Source organism: Tenrec ecaudatus, chromosome 2 (genome assembly GCF_050624435.1).
Source record: "Tenrec ecaudatus isolate mTenEca1 chromosome 2, mTenEca1.hap1, whole genome shotgun sequence".
Classification (NCBI taxonomy): Eukaryota; Metazoa; Chordata; class Mammalia; order Afrosoricida; family Tenrecidae; genus Tenrec; species Tenrec ecaudatus.
In genome coordinates, this window is record NC_134531.1 from 33193901 (window position 1) to 33215211 (window position 21311).

The 21311-nt window shown below is 47.3% G+C and overlaps 1 protein-coding gene across 3 annotated transcripts in view; it reads left to right on the top strand.

Annotated features, from left to right (window-relative positions):
- The window catches only part of RAI14 (retinoic acid induced 14), a 191431-nt gene that overhangs the window by 129758 nt on the left and 40362 nt on the right, over positions 1 to 21311 (top strand). For all 3 annotated transcript variants that reach the window (XM_075540916.1, XM_075540915.1, XM_075540917.1), the window contains exon 4: positions 20802 to 20890. In XM_075540916.1, the coding sequence (XP_075397031.1) occupies positions 20802 to 20890 (89 nt within the window). The remainder of the gene's footprint in view (positions 1 to 20801; positions 20891 to 21311) is intronic.

Consider the following 21311-nt stretch of genomic DNA (forward strand, 5'->3'; position numbering starts at 1 on the left):
GAGCTCTTCACCACATTTGCTTATGTACCTATTCTTCAGTGATTGTGTTGGGAAGGTGAGTATCAAAGAGTGCCAGGTTATTAGAACAAAGTGTGCTTGTGTTAAGGGAGGCCTTGAGTAGAGGCCAAAATTCTGTCTGCTATCCTAATACTTGACATATAAATATATGTACATTGGCCTCTATCCCTTTCCTTATGAATTAATATATTTACGTGTATACATGACTATATCAAACTCTATTAATAGCTTTTGCCTCCGATTTCCTCAATTTCCTTTCACCTTCCTCCTATCCCACTATCATGCTTACCCTCCATTTAGCTCTAAGTAATTCCTCTCAGATACATTGTACTTGATTAAACCTCACCAGGCATTATCCGCCCTCTTCGCCATCAGTTTTAGGTCTCTTGTTGTTCCCTTATCCCTGAGTTAGTTGACTTCTCCCTGCCCTCTCCTCTCCCATGTCCTGCTCCGCCCCTGTCCCCTTGGAACTGCCAGTCCTAATATTTTGTCTTGGGATTGTTTGTCCCGCCTATCTTATATAGGTAGACATAGGGCAAAACAACAAGAAAAACAAAAAAACAAAACAAAAGAGAGTTCCAGGTCTGTCTGCTGACCCTTTATGTATGTTTTCTGATCTAGTCTGATGAGGTGCCAAGCCCTGTCCCCCAAGTCAGAAGTCTATTTTCAGGATTCCTCAGGGACTTACTTACTTTGCTCCCCTTGCTGCTCTGTTGCACTCCCTTTGCGTTTCACCCCGCTGTGCCTGGGGCAGACCGGGCACACTTTCCGCACAGAGTCTCCGGTGCTGTCTCCCGTAGCACTGTGGGTCAGTGAGAGAATAGCCTGTCTCGTGGTGGGGCAGGCCCTGCAGTTCTCTCGGTGCATTGGCTGATCCAAGCAGGTATGTCATCCCCGGGCATGGTGGGCCATGATGAGTTCTGTCTCTCTCTCTCTCTCTCTCTCTCTCTCTCTCTCTCTCTCTCTTAGACCCGCCTCTTTCCCTGGGCTATGTCTTCAGTGCTGTCCTCTGTATTGCCTTCCTCTGGGGATGGAGTCAACATAGCTCTGCTTGGGCCCGGCCCCGTCGTCCTCTCTATTCATTCATTGTAGCTCTTTATGAGAGTAGAAAGTCACAGCTTTCTCTTATGGAGCAGCTGGTGGTTTGAACTGCTGCCCTTGTGGAACATTCCGTCTGTTCTATGGAAAGCCTCCACGACTCTGAGGGAGCCCTGGTGGGATAACTGGTTGCACACCAGCCTCTTTGCAGGAGAAAGACAGGGCCGCCTACTCCCATAAAGAGTTACAGTCTCCAATCCAGGTACTAACCAGGCCGACCTAGCTTAGCCACCGAGACCCTGTCAAGGGGTCCATGTAGACAAAGAATGGTTGAAAACCGATTCTGATAGCAGTTGTACAGTTCTGCTTGATGTGATTGAACTATGGAATGACATGATATCTGCATTAAGAAGAAAGGGAAAAAGATACAGTCTCAAGAACCCACAGGGGCAGGTCCACCCTGCCCTTTACGGTCACTATGAGTGTGAATTGACTTGAGGGCAGTGCGTTTGGAGTTTGGGGAGACTGAAAGGACATGGTGGTAACGATGTATTTACTGTGTCTTTGTTTGGGTTCAACAAGACCAGGGGCCGCTCTCAAGCCCCACGCAGCTCTTTCGGAACGTGCATGTGGCTCTGAAGTAAAAATGAAAACGAAAACTATCAAAGTTTTATTTAAAGGCTATTACTCAGAAAATGGTGACTTCATTTGCTTGTAAAAATTATTAAGAGGGATGCCCCTAATAAAATGATTAAAGAAGCTGATGCTAAAAAAAGAAAAAAATTATTAAGAGGGACAGGATTGGCTGCCTAAAAAGTTTGCTGAATACTGAACTAGCTTCTAAACCCAAAGTTTGGCTTACGTGGTACCCTGGCATTTACCCAGTGCAGGAGCATGCCGGGACATGGGTCTCAAGCTCTAGTTTCCACCGGCGCCAAGCAGGGAATGGCCGTGCACGAAGAACATGGTAGGGTGGGGGACCATAGCACCCTGGGGCGTGTTTGTCCCTGGAAATCAGCGACCACAGCCCAGTGCTGGCCACGTATTCCAGGCTGCAGCCTGCTCCCACCTCAGCCAGATTTCCCAGTTTCCAGGAGAAGCTGGAAGCCACTCGTGCTCCCTCCCAAGTTCTGAATGTTGACTTCACATTTTTAAAACATACAACCACCTTGAGCAGCCTTGAAGCAAAACCTGGGCTGAGCTGGATGGGCCTCAGCATGCCAGCCTGCTAGCCTCTGCCTAATCCCCTCCACTGGTCACCGCTGGCTTTCGTCACCTTGCCCTGGCCCCTCTGGACTGATATTGCCCACCTGAAATCCAGCTTTGGCATTTGGAAGGAAACATTGGGAATCTAGGGGGATTTTTTTTCTCTCTCTCTAGCATTTCTCATCATATTTTCACAGCATGGAATGCTTGAATGAAATGAAAAGTAATATTTACCATAGATGAGGGGCTTTGAGAAGTTCATGGGGAAATTCCATTCACTTCGACTCCCGCTTCCCCTCCAACCTTCTGAAGCCCCCTCGTGTCATCTCAGCACCAACTAGCAGTCAGGCTGAAGGTACAAGGGAAATCGTGTTCTTATGCTAAAATGGGGTGTAGGGCAAGATTGTGCGAGCCATGTACCCAGCCACCGCAGTGGTGCAAAGTGACAGGACCGGCTTCGGAAGTGGAGACCTGGATGGCTTTTGTGCGGGGTTCTTTCCCTGTAAGTTACATGTCCTTGAGGCTATTTTCCAAGCTGAATGAGGACTTGGAGAAGCTAAAGCAGATCCTGGTTGCTCGGAGTTGAACTTCCAGCAGCCCCCTGGAGCATCTCCCTTAGCACAGCAGCCAGACAGGGCAGGAGCCGGGCAGCGCAAGCCACCAGCCCCAGCCTGTTCTTTCAGCAACACTCCTGCTGCCAGCTCCATTCCTGCGAGCCTGGTCTTCCACAATGCCGAGTCCTGTGTGGCGTCCAACGCCCATTTGCTGTCTCTCGTGGAAGCCTTTCCAAACCTCCACAGTGGCAGCATTCCTCCTGGCCACCCTGGTTGCTGGTTGGAACCCACCCTGAGGCACTGCCAAAGAAAGGCCTGGAGACCCGCTTCCTTAAAGACCGCACCCAAGAAAACCTGTGGATCCGTTCTCCTCAGGAACACGTGGGGGCTCCTGGAGACAGAGTGGCACGGTGGCAGCTGATGTGGGGGTTTAGTTTCCCAGGTGCTTATCCTATCAACTTATCACCTTTTCCGACTGCTGACCTTGCAGTTAGCTGCCCAGCGGGCCACCTACTTTACCACCAGGGTGCCCACCCTCATGGGGTAGAGCCCAGTTTTACCCAATTAGGAAGGAGTGATTTCTTATCCACGGTGCTAACTACTGATGGCCCTGGGGCTGCAGGGGTATCATGGATATGAAGCATTAACAAGGGGTTCGGTCCTCCACCTTTCTTACACACACACACACACACCCGAGGTCTCTGGGTGCAAATGGTTCGTATGCTGGGTGGCTCTCGGGGAGGCTGGAGGCTCAGATCCACCCAGAAGTGCCCGGGAAGGAAATTCTATCGAGCAACTTGCTTCTGCAGAAGCATCCATTGAGAACCCGTATAGTTCTCCTCAGACACGCGTGGGGGTGCGGGGGGGGGGGGGCTATGAGATGGAACTGACAGCCACCGAGCGGTGGCAACTTCTTTGATTCTCTCTCAATGTCCTGGAGTAAAACTCACCGCCGTCGACGCAGTCCCAACTCCTATTGACCCTGTAGGACAGAGTCGAACTGTCGACAGGTTTCTGAGGCTGGTGGTTTCAAACTGCTGACCTGGAAGTTAGCAGCCCAGCCCGGAGGTAAACAAGTCCTGGAATAGAAGTTCCAACAGGAATTGGTGAAAATCCCTGTAGGTGCCAAAGGCTAGGAGTTTATTGGGGACAGTAGCAGGCAGATCTTTGTCACCCCTGTGCTCTGATAAGGCCTGGGGACTACCCCCAGACCACTGTTCTAGAACCAGACCATTCTGAGGAAAGAGCCAGTATCAGCTCTGATTGGTGGGTGCTTCCCTAGTACTTGCACCTATCTTTCCTCTCAGGTCTCCTCCCTCCTGTCCCAGGAGATCCCTGGCCACAGAGGAATAGCCCTGCTACATCTTCAAGCCCTGGTAGTGCTGTTGGGTAAGTGTTGGACTGCTAGCCACAGGGCCGGCAGTTCAAACCCACCAGCTCTCTGTGGGAGAAAAGTGAGACTATCAGCTCCTGTAAGGATTTGCAAATTCGGAAACCCATTGTAGGGTTGCTATGAGTCAGAATCGTCTTGATAACACTAGATTCTGGGGTTTGGGAGGGTTTCTTGTGGGGGGTGGGAGTGGGGAGTGTATTAGTCTGGGTACATTAGAGAAACAAATCCACAGAAACTCATATATAAGAGAGAGTTTATATAAAGGTTAAGTGCACATCAAGAAAACATCCCAACCAAGTGCTGCCCAAGCTCACAAATCCAACATTAACCCATATGTTCAACACCAGTCCACACAGTCCTCCTCCATCTCACAAAACTGCCAACTGCAGGAGGGAAGCCGAATCAGTGAGTGTGTAAGCATCTCAACGCTGGCAGGGCTCTCCACACGGCTGCTCCAGCACCCAGGGCTGCATTGGGGTAGGTCCATGTGGCTTCTCCTTGGGGGTGTCTTGCAGAAATGAGCCTTGCCGGCTGAAGCAGGGAACTGGCTAAGGCCGCTGCACTCTGGTCCGACCATCAGAAAGCAAGAGACCTGAGAACTAGAAAGGCGAGGCTGACTGAGCCATTTATCCCTCAGCCCTTCAATTAACCTCACATGTGTTTATTGGCCAGGTTGGCACAATAAACTACCTCAGGGTGGTTAATGCTATTTTTAGGGAGTCCTAATGGTACCGTGGCTAAGCCCTCAGCTGTTCACTTCAAGATAGGTGGTTCGAAACCACCCATTTCTTTGTGGAAGAGTGAGCACACCTTTGATGTCCATAAAGATGGAAACCCTGTGGGCAGTCCTGGCGTGCCCTTCCAGGGCTCTCTGAGTTGGAATCAACTCACCAGCAATGAGTTCATTCTGTTTCTAGTTTGTTTGTTTTTATTAAATCATTTTACCGGGGCTCATACAACTCTTATCACAATCCATACATACAGCAATTGGGTAAAGCACACTTATACATTCGCTGCCCTCGTCATTCTCAAAATTCGCCTTCTGCTTGGGTTCCTGGAGTCAGCTCCTCATTTTCCTTATCTCCCTCCCCCTCCCTCCCCGTTCCCCCTCCCTCATGTACCCTTAATAATTTATAAATTATTATGTTATCTTATCCTACACTGCTGTTTTTACAGCCATTGCCCCCCACCCTTTCAAAATGGGGCCATGCCTTAGGCTGCCTCTCTGAAACATGTAGCAGCGACAAGGCAACCAGCTCCTCCGAATTTCTGCTACACCAGTTCCTGGAGGAGCAGGGGCACAGCTGAGGGGAGGGATCCCGGCCCAGAGGGGCCTACCCAGTAGCAGAGGAGAATTTAGTTATTTCCAACCCCTCACAAGGCTCTTTATAACCAGAAGTGATTTGTCTTGCCCTCTCCCACCCCACCTGATTATACTCTGAAACGGGCATCCAGTCTTTTTAATCCTCTTGGTGGGGTTGCTCCTCTGAGGCTGTCTCCCAGGGCCCAGGCTCAGAGCTCAGGGGCCTCATTGGAATGTGGGTGGGGCAACAAGTCAGCACCGCCCCCACCCCGCCCCCCACTGGAGTGCTTGGGAGGCTGATAGGAACCTTACGCTAGAGCCAGGAAGGGCTATAGTGACCACTCCGGTCAGATGGGTGCATGTGAGTAAGGTTACTGCCCCCCAGGGTGTCGCTGCCAAGTTGGGCCCCAAGCCATGGACTGTTGTTAGTTGGGTCAGAGTAAAACTGACCAAAAGGGTTTTCGGAAGTAATTAGTGTGCCATAATTAGTCATTAGTGCACCATCCAAGGAGCTCAAAGCCAATGACTTGTGACCATTGCTTTAAGTTGATTCTGACTCATGAACCAAGAACTAACCAAAACGCATCGCCATCAAATCAGAGCCAACGCCTGTAAATCTCTACAGGAGCAGCCAGCCTCTTCTTCCCCCCTTGGAGTGGCTGGTGGTTTTGAACCGGCGACCTTCCAAAAATCGCCTTGTGTGTTTCTGCCTTCCTCCAACATGAGGGTGCTTCCGGTTGTTTTGTGGAAATTCTGTTCTCTTTTTCAGCCCATTTTCCATGACCTTGTCAAAGTCTCATATATGAGTATGTGCTAGCCACTGGAACTTTGCACCCTGGCCTCCCTGACTCAGTTTCCTTTCACTGTCTACTGTTTTCTCCATCCTGCTTCAGCCTGCCACCCCACTGTCCTCTGAGGCTACTAGGGCCATTGGTCAGCTAGCGCTCCACGGTGGGGGAGGGGGGGGACATATGAAGCCAGAAAAGTGAGACCCGCCCAATCAGGAACCAGAGCAGTGTCTGGGAGTCCTCTGCAGGAGAGAAGGGAGTTTCTAGGCCGCAGTTCACAGGATGTTTCTTCTCCTTTCAGTGTGACAAATATTAAGAAACAAAAACACCCCAAGGCAATCAAGTCAATTCTGATTCACAGTGACCTGGTAGAGGGTTTCCGAGGCTGTATATCATTTTTCAAAAACAGAAACCATTTTATCGGCACATAATGCATGTACCATCCAATGAATGAGTTCAGGCATATCAAGAAGAGTTGTACAATCATCACAACAATCAATTTTAGAACATTTTCTTCTTATATTCTTTGTTATTAGCTCCCCAATTTCCCCCCCCCCCCAGCCTCCTCTGCCATACCCCTCAGAACCATTAATCCAGTTTGTGTCCAAGGATTTACTTATCCTGGATTTCACAAAAAATATTTTTAAAATAACAATCACAGAGCAAAACCACAATTGAAAAGAGAGCATAAAATATTCAAAACTCGAACAAATTTTAAATGGGTCAAAAGGGGAGATCAAATGATAAGGTGTTACATTGTAACCAGCTGTATCTGCAACAATCCACTTTCCAATGTGTTGGTCATGACAGTCAGTACTCACCTCCCTGGTCTATGGTCAAAGAGGACGCATCACAGGCTGAATTTAATCCACAGGTACTTCCCCCTCACTTCTTTATTTTGTAACTGAAACAACTTTTCAATGGGGCAGAGGTAAAATCAAATGATAAGATGTTGCATTTGAACCCAGCTGTCTCTTCCATAACCGACTTTACAGCGCTCTCATAACAAGGCTGTTCACATGCTCCACTACTGTCAGCTGATTCACCAGAGGCTTCCGGTACTCTAGGCGTGGACCCTGCAAATAGATTTGGGCTTTCACTGTTGTCCATAGAGGCTGTAAATCTTTACGCGAGCAGATTTTGGTAACAAAACATTAGCATTTCAACTTTTGTCTTATGCATACAGTTCAGCAGCATTAAATATTTTCATTATGAACATGTTTTTATTCAGCCATATGATTCCCGATTGCTCATCGGCCTTTGAATAACAACATGCCTGTGTCCTCTTTGGGCTTAAGAGCCTTGAACGCCATCCAAGCCTCGTCGGACGTGTTTGTGTAGGGAAATACACACAGCCCTTGGAGCGGTTTTGTTGGAAGTGAACGGCCCTTGCAGGCTCTGGCTGCCCCGGTGCTGGGGTTTCTTTCCCATCAGTGTGACGGTGGTGGCCGCGCCTCCTCTGCCTCCGAGAGAAGCCTGTTTACTTTCGGCCCAGTGCTTCCAGTTTTTACTTTAAGCCCTGCTTTTTTTGAAAGAACATTACATTGTAAAATGCTGGTGTAGCATTTCACAATTGGCAGCATGAGCTCACAGTGCCGCTTCACCGCAGAATGGGGAAGGACGAGTTGTGGAGGCAAGATGCCCAGGTTAGAATCCAGGTCCCACTGCTTACTAGTGTGGGGAACTGGGCAAGTCACTCAACTTCTCTGTGCCTTAGTTTCCTCCGCTGGAAAGTATGGATGATAAGTACCTCTCCCCAGAGGACGGGTGTAACAAACTTGGAAAGGCATCGACCGACTGCCATTGAGATTCCGAGGCTGTCCATCTTGGCCAGAGCAGGTTGTCTCATCTTTTTTGCTCCAGAGCGGCTGGTGGGTTTGAACAGCTAACCTTGCCATTAGCAGGCCAACACTTAACCAATTTGATTCCAACTCATGCCATCAATTTGGTTCCAGCTCACAGTGACCCCATAGGAGAGAGAAGAATGATGGTCAAGAACGTGGGTTTCCAAGACGGTGACTCTTTATGGGAGTAGAAAGCCTCGTCTTTCTCCTGAGCCAGCTGCTGGTGGATTTTGAACTGCTGACGCTATGGGAATGAGTTTTGAGTTTTTGTTTTTTACTTGGGGCTTCACAGCCCAACAGGAAACCCCGACCCCACCAGGGCTGCTAAAATAGCTGTGGTCCACAGTGTTTCAGGTGATGATTTATGGGTCTGCCGTGGCATTGCAAAAGGAGTTTTTGTGGTACAGTGGCCGAGTTCCAGGGCTGTTAACTGAAAGGGGGACAGTTCGAGCCCACTGAACGCTCCACAGGAGAAAGACGTGGAAAGCTCCCATGAAGACTGACAGCCGTGAAAATCCTTTGGGGATTCTGCACTTTCCCATAGGAACTGACTCAGCCGCAGTGGACTTAGCGGGTGGTGGGGGGGCGGTTGCACTCAGCAAGCCACATAGAGGTTAGTGGTTTGGTATCGGAGGCACCACGGAAGAAAGACCTGGCATCTGCTTCCATAAAAATGACAGTTCGGCCAACCCTCTGCAGCAGTTCTACTATTTCAGACCTGGGGTCACCGCGAGGTAAGGGTTGACTTGATGGCAGTGGGTAGTTGGCTTTGAAGGGAAGTGCGCGGCTCCAGTCATAGCAGCAAGGCAGCGGGCCTGGCTGACCGTCCCCCTACCCCCGCTAATTCTCCCCGCGCTGCTGCCTCCAGCCCACCACCCAGCTGCAGACTGCTGGAGAACAACACCAGCTCTCCCCAGGGGAAGAGAAATCCAAGCCGGAGAGCAGAGCCCAGGATCCCCACTCTGCAGGCCGGAAACCTTGGAAATCCCCCAAATGGCAACAGCGAGGAAATGCCGAATATCGATTTGCGCAGCAGAGGGATCAACGTAGTCCCTGTAAATATTCCGTTTGTGCCTTTGAGTCAACATCTTTGTTGATGGTCTGCAGCTGCGTTTTATAAGCAGTGCAAACATCCCCCATCATTTAACCATGTCGATCACTTCGGTTGTGGATTATATTTCCGCCCCACCACCGCCACCCACCCCGCCCAATGGTTTACAGGTTTCTGGGATTATGTTTTCAAATCCTAACAAGCTCATTGTCATCCAGTTGATTATAACTCATATAGACCCTATAGGACACAGTAGGACTGCCCTGGGACTGTAAATCATTATGGAAGCAGGAGAGCTTATAAAATGTGGCTGTTGGCCCAGGAGAGCTGGACACGGGGGGTTGAATTTCTAACACATTCCCAGGAGACACCTGTGCTGCTGGTCCCTGGACCACACTCTAAGTAGTCAAGACGTGGACTACCGAAGTGCTGGTAGAATCTGCACTTCCTCAGAATCTGGAGAGGCGTCTTTCTATTCTGGGACAATGGCAAGTGGGACAAGAGTCTCATACTTGACACTGTTGATGTTTTCAAATGGTCTAGGGGACTGGATGAAAGGTTTACCCTCCCACCAGTCACCAAATTGTCTATTGTCTATTACTCTTGGGGCATTAAGTAGCCCTGGCCTTGACTCAGGAGGTGCTAGGAGTATCCCTTCCAAACCCACTGCCAGGGAGTCGATCCCAACTCAGCAACCCTCTAGAGCAGCAGTTCTCAACCTGTGGGTCACGACCCCTTTGGGGATGAAACGACCCTTTCACAGGGGTCGCCTAAGACCATCAGAAAATACATATTTCCCATGGTCTTAGGAACCGAGACACCGCTCCTCTATCCATCTCCAGGAGGATCTGCCCACATGCACATATGCCCACATAGGCGTACTCAGTGTTAAGACACAATTTCACTTATTTGTCATTAGAAATATTTCACAATATAGAATTACATATTGTTTTTGTGATTCATCACTATGCTTGAATTATGTTCAATTTGTAACAATGAAAATACATCCTGCCTATCAGATATTTACATTACAATTCATAACAGTAGCAAAATTACAGTTATGAAGTAACAATGAAAATAATTTTATGGTTGGTGGTTACCACAATATGAGGAACTGTATGAAAGGGTCGCGGCATTAGGAAGGTTGAGAACCGCTGCTTTAAAGGGTTTCCAAGACCATAGCTCTTGGGAGCTACAAGCCTGCCCCATCTGTCACCCAGTGTGCTTCCTTATTGGTTAACAGTTTGGTTCTGGTCTAACTTCTGCTACCCTGTCATTGCTGAACGTCCAGACATTCCTCTTTATTAAAAGAAGACACAAAGCCATGGATTGTATGCTTCCATTTATATGAAATGTCCAGATTTGGCAAATCTGTGGAGACAGAGAGATTAGTGGTTTCCAGAGCTGAGGGACAGGGTAATGGGGGCGGGGGAGGGGGGAGGCTGCTAATGGACTTGTGGTTGCTTCCAGCGAGTGGGGCAATGTTCTGGAAATTGGATGGTGGTGTTGGTTGCACAACATTGTAAAAGTTCTCAAAGCCACTGAATTGTACATTTGGAACGGGTGAACTGTAAGGTATGTGAGTTATGTCTCCGTAAGAAAACATTGCAGTGTATTCATGTTGCTGCTTTGGTCTTTGGTTCATGTGTTTTAATAGACTCATGTTTCAAAGTCATCCGTTTGTTTTTAAATGCTTTATCACAAGATTCTCAGTTAATGCTTGATATTTTGACCGGATCATTCTTTGGGGTGGGGGTGGGGGGTAGGTACCTTGTAGGATGTTTAGGTGCATCCCAGACCTTGAACCCACTGCGTGCAAGTCGTTAACTGTGAAAAGGATTGCCAAGGGGGCCTAGTGGCGTAATGAGTGATGAGTTGAGCTACTAACCCCAATCTCAGCAGTTCAAATCCACCAGCTGCTCCCCAGGACAAGGATGAGACTCTACTTCCATATCGATTTAGCCCCTTGGAAACCTTGAAAGACAGTTCTGCTCAGTCTATAGGGTCACTATGAGTCACAGTTGATGTGATAGCAGTAAGTTGTTTTTATGTTTGTTTGTTTGAGGACGGGGGGTAGACATTGCCACCTGTCCCCTGCAAAGCAAAATCACCCCCTCTCCCCACATCTGTTATCAACCTGTGGTTTGTCTTTAGTCTTCCTCCCAAAAGACAAGCTCCACTAGGGCAGTAACTTGATTTTATTCTCAGTGCTTAGGACAGTGTTCAGCCTGTAACTACACTAGTACTGTAATAGAGCAAATGAATATATTTAGCCAGGGCAATAGCAGTGCTTATAAACATCTCCAACTATAGAAATATCAGAACTCTCTCATGGCACAGAGTGAACATTGTCAGAAATACTGCCTCCACTTAAGGAGCTGACAGTGCCCCCCCCCAGTCTGTCACATTCTTCACCCATGGGTGGGGCCAGCTGCTCTGGACTGTCCATACTGTGTAGGAGCCATGTGCTCACTGGGGTGGGGGTGCACCAACTGTTCCCCAAGCCTTCCAAACCCCAAAGATGCCTGGCCACCCTCCAGAAGGGTAACCCCGGCCCCCCTGGTTTCCCAGACTGGTAGCCTGGAGGATACCTGCACTTATCAGTCACCGCTTAAGAAAAGAAATCTACTCACTCTCATCTGCCAGTTCAAGTCCATTTGCTGACCGGTGTTTTTCCACCTGACGCAGCCTAACTTTCCACTGGGGTATCCAATTAAAAACTGGCTCCGCTTCGGGTTCACATTCAGAGGCTGAGAGTGAATGGCTTGCTCTTGCCAGGTCCTGCTTGGAGATTTTCAGCCCTGTGCATGGAGCCAGAATGTCAGCCGCTCAAGCATGAGCTTTCGACAGAGCTGCTCTTGGATGATCCTGCGTGGCCGGGAACTGTCTGTGACTTTGTTCCCAAGCCTCCAATCCCTGGGAACGCACGTCGCTGTGACTCTCTTCCCACCTCCTCTTCCTTCCATGGTTTGTGTGTAACTCCTGTTAGCCTATCTTTTCTGAAGATGATTCGTTTTCCTAAGTAAACAGCACGTCTCTGCTTTGCCTCGTTGTTCTTAAGAGGCAGGTTGGATCCGACTCAGCAACTCTGTGTACAACAGAGGGAAACAGCCCAAGCCTACGTCACCCCCGCAGTTATAAGGGCTGAGTCCACAGTTGCAACCACGGTGCCCATCCGTCCATCTCGCTGAGGGTCTTCCTCTTATTTCTGCTGCCCTGGTACTTTACCAAGCATGATGTCCTCTTCCAGGGACTGTTCTCCCTTGATGGGTCCAAAGAATGAGACAGGGTCTCGCCATCCTTTGTTCAAGGACCATTCTGACTATACTTCATCCAAGACAGGTGGATGTGTTTGTTCTTTCGGCAATCCATGTTACTGTCAGTATTCTCTCCAGCACCATCATTCAAATGCACCAGTTCTGTTTCTGTCTTCCTTTTTCATTGGGCTTGGGTCAGGCAAGAGGATATACTCTAAGCACGCATCTTAACCGGATTGTAAACCATGCAATCGTCCCTTGTTCTGTTTGAGCAAGTCCCTCTTTGCCCAGGTATAAGTTCTGCATGGGCACACCAAAGTGTTCTGGAATTCCCAGCTTCTCAATGTCATCCATAGCCAGTTTTAATCCACCCGTTCCAGTGCCTTTGCATAATCAATAAAACAGGTAAACATCTTTCTGGTACTCTATTTCAGCCAAGGTCCATCTGACATCAGCAGTGATGTCCTTGTTCCATGTTCTCTTCTAAACCTGGCCTGAATCTCTGGCAGCTCCCTGCTGATATTCTGCTGTAACCATGGGTGAGTGATCTTCAGCAAAGTTTTACTTGCATGTGTTAGTAATGATATTGCTTAGAACTTCCACATTCTATTGGCTCACCTTTCTTTTGAATGGGCATAAATATGTATCTCTTCCAGTCAGTTGGGTAGGTAGGTGTCTTCCCTGCTTTTTGGCACAGATTAGTGAGTGCTTCCAGTGCTTCCTGAGCTTCCTGAGCTTCCAGTGCTTCCTGAGCTTGTTGAAACAGGTTAATTGGCATTCCATCAGCTCCTGGAGCCTTGCTCTTGACTAACGCTTTCCGTGCAGCTTAGACTTCTTCCTTCGGTGCCACTGGTTCTTGATCATTTGCTACCTCTTGAAATGGTTGTATGCGAATTAGTTCTTTTTTGTACAGTGACTCTGTATTCCTACCATCTGCTTTTGATGCTTCCTGCATCATTCAATATTTTCCCCCATAAGTCTATTATTAAATATTGCAATTAAAAATTAAATGTTGCAACTTAAATATTGCAACTTGAAGCTTAAATGTTTTCTTGAGTTCTTTCAGTTTATGCTGAACGTGTTCTTCCTTTGTGGCTTTCTAACTCTAGGTCTTAACAGTATAATGTTTTACTCTGTCTTCTTCAGTTACCCTCTGAAATTTTCTGCTCAGCTCTTTTACTTCATTCCTTTCACTTGCTTTAGCTGCTCTAAGATCAAGAGCAAGTGTCAGAGTCTCTTCTGACACCTACTTTGGTCTTTTTTTCCTTGCCCTTTTAATGACCCCTTGCTTTTCTCACTTAGACATTTTGATGTCACCTCACAGCTCATCAGGTCTTCTGTAATTAGTGTTCAATCTGTCAAATTTGCTGTTGAGATGTTTTTGAAATTCAGGTGGGATATACGCGAGGTCATATTTTTTCCTTTGTACACGTTCTTCAACTTCATCGGGAACTTACATATGAACAATTGCTGGTGTGTTAGTCTAGGTAGACTCGAGAAACAAATTCATAAACATTCATGTGTATATAAGAAACAGCTTTATATACAAGAGAAATAAAATATTGAGAAAGCATCCCAGCCCAATCCAGATCAAGTCAATAAGTCCAATATTAGTCCATGTGTCCAATACCGGTCCATAAATTCCTCTTCAGACTCACGCAGCCATGCAATGACACTAAATGCAGGAAGATCACAGGCCAGGGTGGAAAGTCTTGTGGATCCAGAGGTGGTAGAAGCATCTCAGCACTGGGGTGGATCTCCACATGGTTCCTCCAGCTCCCAGGGCTCTGGCTGCGTAGTTCCATCAAGTGTCCCACCTCCAGGGAGCTATTTATCTCCTTAGCACCTCCAAATGAGGTCATCAAGCTGCAACCTGATTGACAGGCTAAACTCCACCCCTTCACTCTTAAGTCTCAATTTGACAACAGATTATGTAATTACCACAGATGGTCTGTTCCACAGTCAGCCCTTTGCCTTGTTTTGTCTGCTGATACTTAGCCTCTTCCTTGGTCTCTTCCAAAATATGTAGTCAATCTGATTTCTGTATATTCCATATGGAGAATTCCACGTGTATAGCCTTCGTTTATACTGTTGATAAAAGTATTTAAGAAGACGACATCATTGGCCGTGTAAAATTCTATGTGTGATATCCAGCTTCATCTATCATCCAGACCAGATTTTCCAACTACATCCTTCCTCTTTGTTTCCAACTTTGCATTCCAACGGTCAATAATTATCGATGCATCTCAGTTGCATTCTTGGTCAATTTCAGATTGAAGCTGTCAGTAGAAGTCCTCAAATCCTTCATCATTATTTTGAGTAGTTGCTGCATAAATAGGTGTATTGACTTGATTTTTTGGTATGAGGATAGATGATATCCTATCACAGACCACATTGCACTTAGAGACAAATCTTGAATTGTCTTTTTTGACCATGAATGTGCCACCATTCCTCTTGAATTTGTCATTCCTGGCACAGTCAGTCATCTGATTGTCTGGCTCAAAACGGCCAATTCCAGCCCATAGGACCTCACTAAAGCCAAGGATATCAATATGTATGTGTTCTGTTTCATTTTCGATGACTTACAATTTCCTAAATGCATACTTTTTACATTGCTGGTTCCTTCAGCTAAAGAAAATTCCAAGGAGCTTGTCCTCCGGCATTATATCTGACAGTGTCTGCTGGTGTCCCCGAAGTGTTCCATGTTTGACAGTGTTCTGTTGCTGTTCCTAAGGGTTCCCGTGGATAATTCTGCAGAAGTGGACAGCCTGTCCTTCTTTGTTGTTTGTTCTTAGTCTTATCAGAATGACTAGTATGTACCAAAGCAACTATATGCCTGACAGCTGTTCTCTCTTATTTTATCTCTCCAAATCTAACCAGCAGAGCATCTTCTTTAACTTCTGGTTCATTACGGAAGAACCTTTGTTATTTTGGCGAATACATCCTTAGAATTAAAAGGACAGCAAACTAGACTACGGTTGTCACGTGGCCTTAATGTGAATAGCCCTTACATATCAGCCATACCGATAACATTTTAAAAACCCATCCGTGTGTGTATGTCTTAGAATGGAGGAAAACCTTAGTGTGGGAGTGGAGTTCCGGAACTGAAGAAATGTTTTATTTTCTGGGGAATCTTAGTTAGGTTGTGGAGCAATCCTGGCGGCAGTGTGGGCTACATGTTGGGCTGCTGCAGCTGCCGCCCCTCTGTTGGGAAAGATGAGGCTTTCTACTCCCGTTCAAGTTCAAGGCTCAGAAAACCACTGGAGGAGCACTTCCCGACCCTACGGGGTTGCTCCAAATTAACCCAGTGGCAGGGAGTTTGGTTATGTTTGATAGACTTTGAGGACAGTTTAGCTGGGAAGATGATGTGCTTTAGTTTCGTTTCTTGTGTGTTTTTTATTTGGGGTTGTAGTTATTGTTTCAGTGAATACTCAGATATCCACCATGGGCCGTTTTCATTGTGTTAAATATTTGCAAACACGAATCTTAAGAGCTCTAATAAAGAATCAGAATATATGTTTAGGATGGGGTATTGTTTATTCTCCCAAACCAAATCTCAGTTAAGGCAGCTGTTTTCTTATCCTTTGAGAGGTGTATTCTTTAATGATGCTTTGTTTTCTGGAGCATTTCTAGATTTCCAGTGAAATTATACAGCATGATCTGCAAAGAATTTCCATATATCTCCCCTTCCATGCCCCTTCCCCCACCTACCCAACATCTCTGTGGTATAGTTGGTGTAATTGATGAAGCAATCGTGGCACGTGATCATGATGTTGATGATGATGATAATTAACTAAAGACAAACTTTGTGTCACATATTTGTGACAAGTTATCAGGAGAAACCAGTCCCTGGAGAAGGCCATCATGTTTGGTGAAGTAGAGGGTCAGAGGAAGGTGGAAGACCCTCGGTGAGATGGACAGACACGGTGGCTGTCACAACGGGCTCCAATGTAAGAACAATTGTGAGGAGGGCACAGGACCGAGCAATGCGACGTTCTGTTGTACGTAAGGTCGCTAGGAGCCGGAACCACCTGGACGGCGCCTAACAACAACCACACACACAGCACAGTTCTCCACTGTGCCAGAGGGCTGGGGAGTCAAAATGGGCCATCTAAACCAACTGCCACCAAGTCCATTCTCACGCATCGCAACCCAAGAGGACAGCGTACAACTACCCCCGTGGGTTTCTGAGACCATAAATCTTCACGGGGGCAGAAAGCCTCATTGTGCTGCTGAGGAATGGCTGGAAGTTTCCATCTGCTCACCTAGCAGTTCGCAGCCTAATGCGTAAACCAGTCTGTCACCAGAGCCCCTCCAGAATTGGCAACGTGTAGGAATGTACTCGACAGGATGACTTACATTGTTGTGGTTTGGTCGATGCAGTCAGCTACGACCCATAGCGACCCTACACACAACAGAACGAAATACTGTACAGTCCTACACCATCCTCCTAATTGTTCCGATACCTAGGCCCATTGAAGCAGCAACTGTCTCAGTCCATCCTGTCAAAGACCTTCCTCTTGTTCGCTGCCCCTCTTTACCAAACTTGATGTCCTTTACCAGAGACAATATGTCCAAAGAATGTCTGAAGAAGTCTTCCCACCCTTGCCTCTAAAGAGCACTCTGGCCTATTTCCAGCTTGTTATTTTAGAAGACCATGGTACTTTCAATATTCTTCTCCAGCACCACGATTCACATGAATCCATTCTTCTACGGTCTTCCTTATTCAGTGTCTAACTTTCACATGCATAGGATGCGATGCTTGGGTCAAGCATACCTTAGTCCTCAGAGTAACATCTTTTTCTCTTCGGGTCTCTAAAGTGGTCTTGTGCGGCAGATTTACTAAGACATCATGTCTTTGGGAGCTCTTGACTGTTGTTTCCCTGAGCATTGATGGTGGATCCAAGTAACACAGAATCCTTGACACCTTCAGCCTTTTCTCCCTTCATTCTGATGTTACCTCTTGGTCCAATTGTGAGGATTTGGGTCTTCTTTATTGAGTTGTAATCCATATTGAGGGCTGTAATCCTTGATCTTCATCAACAAATGCTTCAAGTTCTCCTCACTTTTTAGCAAACGAGGTGGTGTCATCTGCATATCACAGATTGTTAATAAGCCTTCCTCCAATCCTGGTGCCTAGTTCTCCTTCCTGTCATTCAGCTTCTTGGGTGATTTGCTCAGCATGTGGACTGAACAAGTGTAGTGAGTGGATACAACCCTGCTGCCCTCCTTTCCCAATTCAAAACCACGCAGTGTTCCCTTGCTCTGTTCACACGGCTGCCTCTTGATCCACGTACAAGTTCCGAATGAGCACCGGGAAGAAGGGTTTTGGACTTCCCGTTCTTCTCAAGGTGATCCACAGTTGATTATGGTCCACAGGTCGGATGTCTTTGCAAGTCAACATATTTCCAGCATTCTCTGCTTTGAGCCGAGAGCCATCTGACATCAGTAAGGACATGCCTTGTTCCAGGTCCTCCCCTGACTCCAGCCTGAGCTGCTGGCAGGTCCCTGCAGCTTACATTAGAGTTTGCCTTTTATGTGGTGCAGCTTTACGGGCTTCCTCAAACTGTGTCTGTGTCCTCCACGACAACAGCATCGTGAACCATGCTGTGAAAATGCCCTGCACGCCACCTACTCATCCCTTCCTTGGCCTTCTGCCAACCATCAAGCATCCCACTGGCTATAGTCCTGCTTCTTCCACAAGGCCAGCTAGTTGGAATCATATGGCTGGGGGCTGTCATGGACTGGGTTCTCTCGTTGCCAGTATCTGTAAGCTATTGCCATGGTTTCTTGTGGCTTTGATGGCTCATTTCTTTTTGTGACTGAATAATAAAAACTCCAGTATGGGGGTGTACCATGGCTTCTGCATTCACCGATTGATGGGCATCTTGACTTGCTTCCAGTGTTTGGTGATTATCTCTAAAGCTGTGACACCCATTCTGGTGCACGTTGTTCTGTGGACACAACAGTTTCATTTATGTGGATAAATACCAAGGAGTGAGATTGCTGGATCAGATGGCGACCCTGTGCTAAGCTTTGGAAGAAACTGGTAGACTGCCCTTTGAGAGGAGGTGTGTTCTTAAAGTTTAGAAGTCAGCCCCTCATTTGACTAAAGATAATCATGAGGTGTTTTTGAAGTCTCTCATCATATTCTATAAGGAGCCCTGGTGGTGTAGTGGTTATACATTGGGATGCCATCAGCAAGGTCGGCAGTTCAAAACCACCAGTGGCTCCGTGGCAGAAAGATAGGGCTTTCTACTCCTGTAAGAAGTTACCAACTCATCTGGGCAGTTCTACCCTGCCCTGTAAGGTCACTTTGAGTTAGTGTTAACTCAATGGCCATGAGTTAGGATGCCCATTCTGTATAATTAATTTGTTTAGTTACATGTAGATAGCCTACGGTGATGTGTCCTTATCAGTTGTGTCTCCCGTTTGAACCACTCATAAATGCAGCGTTGGTTCAGCACTCGCCAAGATTCCTGTCAGTAGGAAAACCATGACTGTCCCATGGCCAGGGGGCTCGGTGACGGATGGGGCTCGTGTTGCATGCAGCGACTGTTTGGCCGCAAATGAACTTGGGGTTGATGCTCTCTGTGAACTTAGATCATTCTTTGAATTAGACATGTTGAGTCTCCTATTTAAAAATAATAGCTTTTGGCTAAAGCACTGTTGTGATGCTCTTGTTAGGTGCTGTTGAGTCGATTCTGGTTTATACCTCTGTACCACAAGATGAAACACTGCCCAGTCCGCAGCCATCCTCACAGATCGCATGTTCAAACCCATCGTGACAGCCGCTGTGTCACTCTATCGTGTAGAAAACAGAAGGAAAGTTAATGGAGTATATATCATTTTAGAATTTAAAGTTAATTAATTTAGAAATTAAAATTAGATTTAATTTTAGAAATTAAATCTAGTTGGGATTTTTTTAACTACTGATGCTTCATTAAAAAACAAAAACCAAAAAGTTGAATCTTCTGATTTCTTTCCAGCCTGATCATTAAGTCAGAAGACTTTCGATTAAGTTTATTCACCATCACTTATTAAGTGTCCATAAAGAAATTATGTTGAATAAAGAATCACACTCCATTGAGTTTGTTTTCTCCTCTTTAAAATGAGCTTGGTGTATTACAGTCTTGCGCTCAGGCCGCATTAGAAAGTAGATTCACACACACAGGAGCCAACCAAAGGAGGGGCAGTGGCCTTGAGGCGCTTGCCTGGGTTGTCCTTCATGGAGACTGCCACACTGGGGTCATGTATTCAGGAGTCGTGCCCTGACTGTCATGGTCAGAAGGCCCTGGACCAATCCTGTAAGCTCTTCTAACATGATACACATGTCCCACTCGTGGTCCCGCTTCCCCTTCCCTAGTCCCACCTGTGACTGTGATGTGTTGATCTGCCACCAGTCATCCTCTGTGACTATTTCTTTTGCTCTTCCGTGCCCTGTCTAAGTCTCGGAACCTCAGCACACTCTCTGTTTGTTTGTGAGTTTATCCTTTTCCCCCGCATTTTATTTGGGACGCTTACAACTCGTTACAAACCACACATCAATTGTATCCAGCATATTCGTATGTATATTCCATCGTTCTTTTCTAGACATTTACTTTCCATTGAGCCCTTGGGATCAGCTCCTCCCCCCCCCCCCCCGTCTCCCACCCCCAACCCTCATGGTCCCCTGATAGATTGTAGATTGTTAATTATTTTCAAATCTCACACCGACTGCAGTCTCCCTTCCCCCCTGGTTTCTGTTCTTCCCTCTGGGTCGGGGTGTGTGGTTATGTGCCATTCATTGCGATTGGTACCCACTCCCTTCCCACCTCTCCCCCATTCATGGGTATCGCTATTTCCAGTCCTGTTCCTGGGTTCCATGTACCCTGAGTTTTTTTATCTCTGGCCTTTACCTATGTCCATGCTCCCGTCTAGTCCAGAGTGGGAAGCCGCACTGGGGTCATGATAGCGGAGGGTGAGGAGACCTCAGCGGATCAGAGGTATATTGCATCCTGATTGACTCATCCCCTCCCTGTGACCCATCTGTGGGGGGATGTTCCATTGGCCACAGATGAGTTTTTGGGGTCTCCACTCCAAGCACCCCCTCCATTCTCAATGCATTTTTGTTTGTTTATTGTTTGTTGTGAATCTTCTGATGCCATTGCCAAGTCTCGATGACACCTCACGATCGCACCGTCTGGTGTGCTTCTTCCATGTGGGCTTGAAACAAAGTCATCATAACATGAAGTTGGTAATCGTGCCTGCTCCCTGGATGTTGGGAAGCACGAGTGAGAGAGCGCAGGAAAGGCCAGAACGGCGCTCGGGAGTGGAAATCTGAAGGCCGCTGTGTTTCTCTTTTCTCAGGTTTCACCTTGCTGCTGCAAAGGGACACGTGGAATGCCTCAGGGTCATGGTTGCGCATGGTGTGGACGTGACAGCCCAAGATACTGCCGGTATGTGCCTTTTTTCTCCCGAGTCAGCAGGCCAGCGGGGGAGTGGCTTTCACAAAGCTGATACATGTTTGTTGTGGAAATGTTAGAAGTTGCAGCAAGCCAGAGGACGAAAGGCTGGGATCCCGTCTAGTGACTCGGCCCCGACGTGGTCGCTGCACAGCCAGCGCCTTTGCAGGAGTGCTTTCATCTTAGGAGTGGCTGGAAAACAGACTGCAGCCTGTTCACTTCTTATCCTCCCCTTCCAACATGCGTTTCTAAGATTAAACACCGGGGCCAGGCAGGACTCCCTGCTTTTTTGTTTCTATGAAGCCCGGTGTGAGGTGATCAATGGACTGAGTTAAGTAGGAGTCATTTCATCAACTCGTTGACATGGGCCATGTGGACAGAGCCACGGCCTGCGTGGGTGCGTCGCTTCATCTGA